This window comes from Pygoscelis adeliae, unplaced genomic scaffold (assembly GCF_000699105.1).
Source record: "Pygoscelis adeliae isolate BGI_AS28 unplaced genomic scaffold, ASM69910v1 Scaffold368, whole genome shotgun sequence".
Classification (NCBI taxonomy): domain Eukaryota; kingdom Metazoa; phylum Chordata; class Aves; order Sphenisciformes; family Spheniscidae; genus Pygoscelis; species Pygoscelis adeliae.
The window spans coordinates 789,364-796,339 of NW_008825301.1; the positions used below are offsets into that span (position 1 = coordinate 789,364).

General features: G+C 42.6%; 1 protein-coding gene across 1 annotated transcript in view; it reads right to left on the reverse strand.

The window, feature by feature from the left end:
* TRANK1 (tetratricopeptide repeat and ankyrin repeat containing 1) overlaps positions 1-6,976 on the reverse strand; it is a 48,683-nt gene that overhangs the window by 4,936 nt on the left and 36,771 nt on the right. The window contains exon 21 of the mRNA XM_009329994.1: positions 2,018-5,094. Within this exon, the coding sequence (XP_009328269.1) occupies positions 2,018-5,094 (3,077 nt within the window). The remainder of the gene's footprint in view (positions 1-2,017; positions 5,095-6,976) is intronic.

A 6,976-nucleotide genomic window follows, 5' to 3' on the forward strand; every position in this document is an offset into this window, starting at 1 on the left:
GAAGCATCTGTGGCTGTGGATAAGCCCATGCCAGAGCAGGTACATCTCAAAGCGTCTGTGGCTGTGGCTATGTCTGTTATGTCTGTGCTGCAGCAGGTATACCTCTGAAGGGATTGTGGCCCAAGGATAAGTCCACACTGGAGAAGGCACACCTCGAAGCATTTATGGCTGTGGATAAGTCCATGCTGCAGTAGGTACACCTTGAAGCATCAGTGGTTGTGCATGAGGTCATGCTGGAGCACCTCAAAGTGTGTGGCCATGGACAAGCCCACGGCAGAGCAGGTACACCCCTGGAGGGACCACAGCCATGGGTGAGGCCATGTTGGAGCAGGTTTGCTTCTGAAGGGACTGTGGCTGTGGGTAAGGCCATGCTGGAGCAGGTACATCTCTGAAGGCATTGTGGCCCATGGATAAGGCCATGCTGGAACAGGTGCACCTCAAAGCGACTGTGGCTGTGGATAAGTCTACACCACAGCAGCTATACCCCTGAAAAGACCGTGGTTCATAGATAAGGCTCCACTTGGAGCAGGTACACCCCTAAGCAACTGCAGCCTGTGGATAAGTCCAAGCCGGAGTAGGGTCAAGGGGAGGAGTTCATTGCAATGTTAAACTGTATGGTCTGGTCCAAAGAGACCAGGGGTGGAGATTGTAATGGTAATACATTTAAATTGTTGTAACCCAGGATTTGAGTTGCATGTTATGGGAACTACTCTAGCAGGAACCACCTGAATCAGTGGAGGACAAATCTTACAAGAAGCAGTGCAAGTGCAGCAGCGACCTGACCTGAGCTGGCTTTGGTGTCCAGTAACTCCACGCAACACACCACCTCTCCTGACCACCATAACAGATGGAGCCCAAAGCCATGGACTAAATGAACTCAGTGGACATTTGTGGACATTTTATGGGCATTTATGGACATTTTACAGGGATGGTCCATAGACTAAGGGAATGATATCTGTGTATTGTATCAAAGGATGGGAAGGGGGGAGTGGTTAATGAGGTTGTATTGGATAGCATGGGACCTGAGCATGACGTAAATGGTATGGAATTAGGGGTGGAGAATGTGCTGGTTTTGGCTGGGGTAGAGTTAATTTTCTTCATAGTAGCTGGTATGGGGCTATGTTTTGGATTTGTGCTGGAAACAGTGTTCCTAATACAGGGATGTTTTTGTTACTGCTGAGCAGTGCTTACACAGAGTCAAGGCCTTTTCTGCCTCTCACATCACCCCACCAGCGAGTAGGCTGGGGGTGCACAAGAAGTTGGGAGGGGACACAGCCGGGACAGCTGACCCCAACTGACCAAAGGGATACCCCATACCATATGACATCATGCTCAGCATATAAAGCTGGGGGAAGAAGATGGAAAGGGGGAACGTTTGGAGTGATGGTGTTTGTCTTCCCAAGTAACTGTTACACGTGATGGAGCCCTGCTTTCCTGGAGATGGCTGAACACCTGCCTGCCGATGGGAAGCGGTGAATGAATTCCTTGGCTTGCTTTGCTTGCGTGCGCGGCTTTTGCTTTACCTATTAAACTGTCTTTATCTCAACCCATGGTTTTTTCACTTCTACTTTTCCGATTCTCTCCCCCATCCCACCAGGGGGGGGTGAGCAAGCAGCTGTGTGGTGCTTAGTTGCCAGCTGGGGTTAAATCACGACAGTAGGAAATAGTAAAAAAATCAGTAAACGTCACCTGGTCTAATGTAACAGGCTGCTGTAAGACTGCATAAATTCAGAGGACAGCGCATCTGATCATGTAGTTAAAATTCACTTTACTAAAATTCACCACTGTTCACTTTACCTGTACTATCTGATGTATTACGTTGTGTTTGGAAGAGGTAGAACGTATTTTTTAATATTTTCAACTGTCTCAGTTCCTCTTTTCCTTAGCTACCTGAAATACCTGGAAATACCCTTCCTCTTGACCACATTAAGATTTTCAAATGGAGCTTTGTCAGGTCTAGAAGTTTGGCCACAAATGACATATTAAATTGTTTAAAAGAAAATTGGAAAGGTCCTACCTTTAGCCCAGGCTTTTTTCTCATAGATTTCCTCTACTGCATCTGAAATCTTCTTAATATTCTCTTTGATTTTTCTCTGGCATAAGTTGGAACCTTCTTTATATGCTAAATGGTCTTGGCTGTACGTATTTTCCTTAATGGCATCTGCTACTTCCAGTCCATCATATATTACTGGATCTATCTTTCTTCTGAAAAAGTCAGCGTAGTATTTGTAGTCAGCATTATTATTTCTGTGTTCATCTGTGTTTCTGTGCTCTATGTAAGCCTCACTGGCCACAGAAATTGCATTTCCTTCTGCATGCAACTTTTCTTCCCCACTGATCTCTGTTGGTGTCACAGCTTCAAAAGTGTCTGCCTCCATGTTTTCTGACTGGCTGAAATAGTTCTCAGAGCTCTGGATAAATCTGACTCCACAGAGGTCACACTGGGTTTGGTCAATATCTGCTTTTTTGAAGATCTCTGATAAAAACTCCTCTCCTTCCATTGCAACAGGCTCAGCTTTGGAGCAGGCCTTCCTTTTCCACTTCATGCACAGAGAAACGAAATGGAAGACACGATGCAGCTGGCGTTGAGCAGATGCTTTCTGTTCTTGCTTCTGTTGCTTGCTGAGTGCAATGACTTCCAGGGGATCCTTTTGGTCCTCTAAGCAATGAACCCTTTCAAGTTCCTTTTCTACCTCATCAGTGTATTCCATCTTATCCAAAGAGGTCATAAACCTGTCAAGGTTTATGCTTTCATACAGGATGCCCCGTATGGGTGGATGCCCCTGAGTGTACGCAGAGTCCCACTTCCATCGGCAGTCAACCAAGTGCTCTTTATCTCGCTCTGTCAGAAGCTCTTGGAGGCCTGCAGCAATTTCTCTTACATGTGTAGCATCACTCACTTGTTCCACAACCCTTAGCAATCTTTCAGGCACTTTAGAGGGAGAGTCTTTTCTCATTGATTTCAGCATCACCTTGATTTCAGGAAAGTGGTGGCATAAGAGGGATCTATATTTAGAATTCTGCACCTGGTCAGCATTCAGTAACATCACTAAGCACAGCACTACAGTCCGCTCAGCCTCCCCTGAAGTTATGCAGTCAGGGTCCTCGAAAGCATCCAGAAGGACATTGAACTTTCCATGAACTCCACACAACACTTCTGCTAGATAACAGAGATGAAATCTGAAATTCTGTACAGCTATATACGCGTCCTTTGGTCTATACTCCTGTATAATAGAAAATGTGTCTCTAAGTTCTTTGTTATGGTACTTGCTTCTGAACAAAAACTCCCAGTAATGAATGAGAGCAATGTAACTCTTTGGAAAGCAGAGAGTAATGTTCTTGGAAAGACGCATCAGGACAGCACAACAGAGAATATACTGGAATTCCAACAACATCACCGTATTTCCTATGCTTGGAATCAGGTATCTTGTGCATTTCTTGACCAGGACATTCATAAAACGGAAAAAAAACCATTTACAGTTTTCTGGGTTCTTATGAACATAGAATTGCTCAAGTGAATTTTCAAGAAGTCGAATGAAGCACAAGTGTGTTCTTCCTGCTTTTTCAGCATTTTTGTCAGGTAGCAACATACCATGTCTGCCCTCTATTCCTTTGGTCTTTCCTCCTTGGCCTTTACTCTTTGGGGAGTTTCTTCCCTTTGACAAAGCAAAGTTTAGCTCTTTGTTATAATCATCCTCTTCCTTAAAAAGAAGTTTCTCAAATTCTTCAGGATATCCCGAAGATAAGATGAAAACTTGCATGGCACTTAGCCACAAGTCAGTTGATTCTCTTCTGGCTGCAGTGTCTTCATTTTTAAACTTAAATGTGATGTACTCCTTCAACACCGCCCTACAGGGTTTGGAAATAATGTTACTGAATTCCAGTATTTCTTTGCATGCCTTTGGGTTCTCAGACAGTATTCTCAGATGAAAATGATTAGGAAAAAACATTTCTAGGAGGGCTTTACACGATGCATATTTGTCAGCAGTCAAAATGTCATCAAAGCTTTTGCACTGATTCAGTAGCTCTTTAGGGAAAGTGTGTGTGGCTTCCAACAGCAGTCCGTTTATTGCCACCAGATGCATTTTACACTGAAATATTGTCTTTGCTTCATGGCGCAACAAGGGCCTATGGTAATCCTCACAGGTTTTATCTTCACAGTTCAAGCCAACGATGAACTTCATACAAATATCAGGGTAATGCTTGTTCAGTAACTCATGGGTGATAGAGCACAACCTGCTTAACAAGTGCTGCTTCAAAGCTGATTTTACCTCCTCTGTGCTTACTGAGAAATCACCTTTTGTTTTCCTTTCTTTTAGACTTGGCTTGTCTGACAAAAACTTGAGAATGGGTTCAGCTTCATTTTGAGACACCTGGCAACTGTCACTTGTTGGGACTATCCCAAAATAGGCAAAGCATGACTTCACCATATCTTTCTCCGCGTTGGTGGCTGCTTTCTTCAAACCTCTAACCAGACTCAGAAGAGCCATTAAGCCGCGCATTGCCATAAAGAGCATGTTCTGGCTAGGAGCGCTGCAGCGAGATAATGCAAAGAGAGCTTCAACTGCACCAGCAGAATGATTCAGAGATAGGAACTGACAGTATGCGCTGCTCAGCTTTGCAAAGTCTCCCTTCAGAGCTCCCTGCAAAAACACAGCCTCAGCAATGCCAGACTTCTGCTTAGTTTGTTCACAAAGTTCGAGGGCTTCTCTTAGGATGACCTCCATGTCCACCGGGTCTGATTCTGAACAGTGAGTCACACTGGCACGTGCGGCAGCAAGCAAACACGATGCACGAAACTCTTTTATAGCTGTGAGGTTGGCTGCTTCCAGAGCAAATCCATGTTGTCTCATTAACTTCGCAGCTTCTTCCTCTCGACCTTCCCTTTTCAGTAAGTCTGCTGTTTGGCGCAAGCATCCACGAGACTTCAGAAACTCAAGCTGATCTTCTATATCAAGTTTTGATAGGACTTGCATCATTTCCTCAGTTCTGTTCATACTTAGGTACTTTGCAGCTGCTTCCAAATACAACTGATTTGCTGTACATGAGAGTTTGGAAACCATTTGTCCTTTTGTATTTAACATCTCTTCATATCTGAAATAATAGATACATCAATTTACTACCATAGATGACTAACCTAGACAAAAAAATACCACATTTTTAAAAAGCCTCCAAAACATTAAACAAATAGCTGCACCCAGAAGCCATTCCTTCAAAAAGGCCAACTATTTCAAGTGATATGTCTATCATGTGAAAAACAATCACATCATCTTAAAAGATCTACAGAAAGAATTTAGTTACAACATAAGGCTGTCTGAAGCAAGATCATTAAAACTTCTGGTACAAACAAGATCACAAGGTTTACAGCATTAGTGACTCTCCATGTTGTCAAATCACTGTACAAATTATTTTAATCACATTTTGCTGGTGATAATCTTCTGTTTATTAAAGTAAGCCTCAATATAGAACGGTTGTTTACATGAACAGAAGCCAGAATGAAATAAATCAGAATTTCAATGAATTCTGCACAGGCCAATATAGATAATATTCTGTAAAATTTACATAAACTGCTCAGAGAACTCTCTCAATTCTGTCCTATGTATCTACATATACTTTGCTGCTTATTGAGTGCCTGAGCGAAGTACCTGGTTGCATCTTTCAAAACATGCACTTTAAAACACTTGGTTATTAATTATTATTGGCTGATGTGAAATTATTAAGATATCCCCTAAGCCAGTCTTGCAAAAGTATTCTCTTGCATGCTAAGAATGAGTAATTTTTTCCTGATGGGTGAGTAAATTATCATTAGCCTTTCATTATCATCTTTTTCATGATAAACGTGGGAGTGCAGATTTTTGTACCTATGCTGATGAATTTGCATGAATGTTTTGGGGAGGCTGATTTAAAAAATGGTTAGTTGGTAAGGTGACTTTAATGCTTGAACTTTTTGATCAAACTATCTCTACATATTAAACAACCTTAGTCCTTCAAAAAACAGTTGCCATTATTAAAGGTACATCACAAAGGATTTCAGTGAAGGTGTGTAAAAAAATTGAACGATATAATGGACTGTTAAAGACTACACTGAGAGCAATGGGTGCTGGGACGTTCAAACATTGGGAAACACATTTAGCAAAGGCCACCTGGTCAGTCAACACTAGGGGGTCTGCCAATCGAGCTGGCCCTGCCCAGTCAAAACTGTTACGTACTGTAGGAGGGGATAAACTCCCTGTAGTGCACATAAAAAATATGCTGGGAAAGACAGTCTGGGTTATTCCTGCCTCGGGCAAAAGCAAACCCATCCGTGGGATTGCTCTTCCTCAAGGACTTGGGTGCACTTGGTGGATAATGCAGAAGGATGGGGAAGTCTGATGTGTACCTCAAGGGGATTTGATTTTGGGTGAGAATAGCCAATGATCTGAATTATGTGATGTTAAGTGCTACGTACTATTATATGCCATACTAATGATATTACAAAAAGAATCACCCAGATTAATGAAGAATAAACTTCGATGAAACCAAGGAAAGCACAGTGATGATGGTACCAGAACTGACTTCAACATGATACAGTCCAACATCGCATACCATCTCCATCTTTCCTGCCCTAGAAGATTATTACGACAGATGGAGCCTGAAGTCATGCACTAAATGAACTCACCGAACATTTTAGAGGGATGGCCCACAGAGTAAGGGAATGGTATATGTGTGTGTATATATATATTAAAAAACAGGAAAAGGGGTGGTGATTAATGGAAATGTATTGGAAAGTGTGGGACTTGGGCATGACGTAGATGGTATAGAATAAGGGGTGGATACTGTCCTGGTTTCGGCGGGGATAGAGTTAATTTCCTTCCTAGTAGCCGGTACAATGCTGTGTTTTGGATTTAGGATGAGAACAATGTTGATTACACACCGATGTTTTAGTTGTTGCCAGCTAATGCTTACACTAGTCAAGGACTTTCCAGCTTCCCATGCT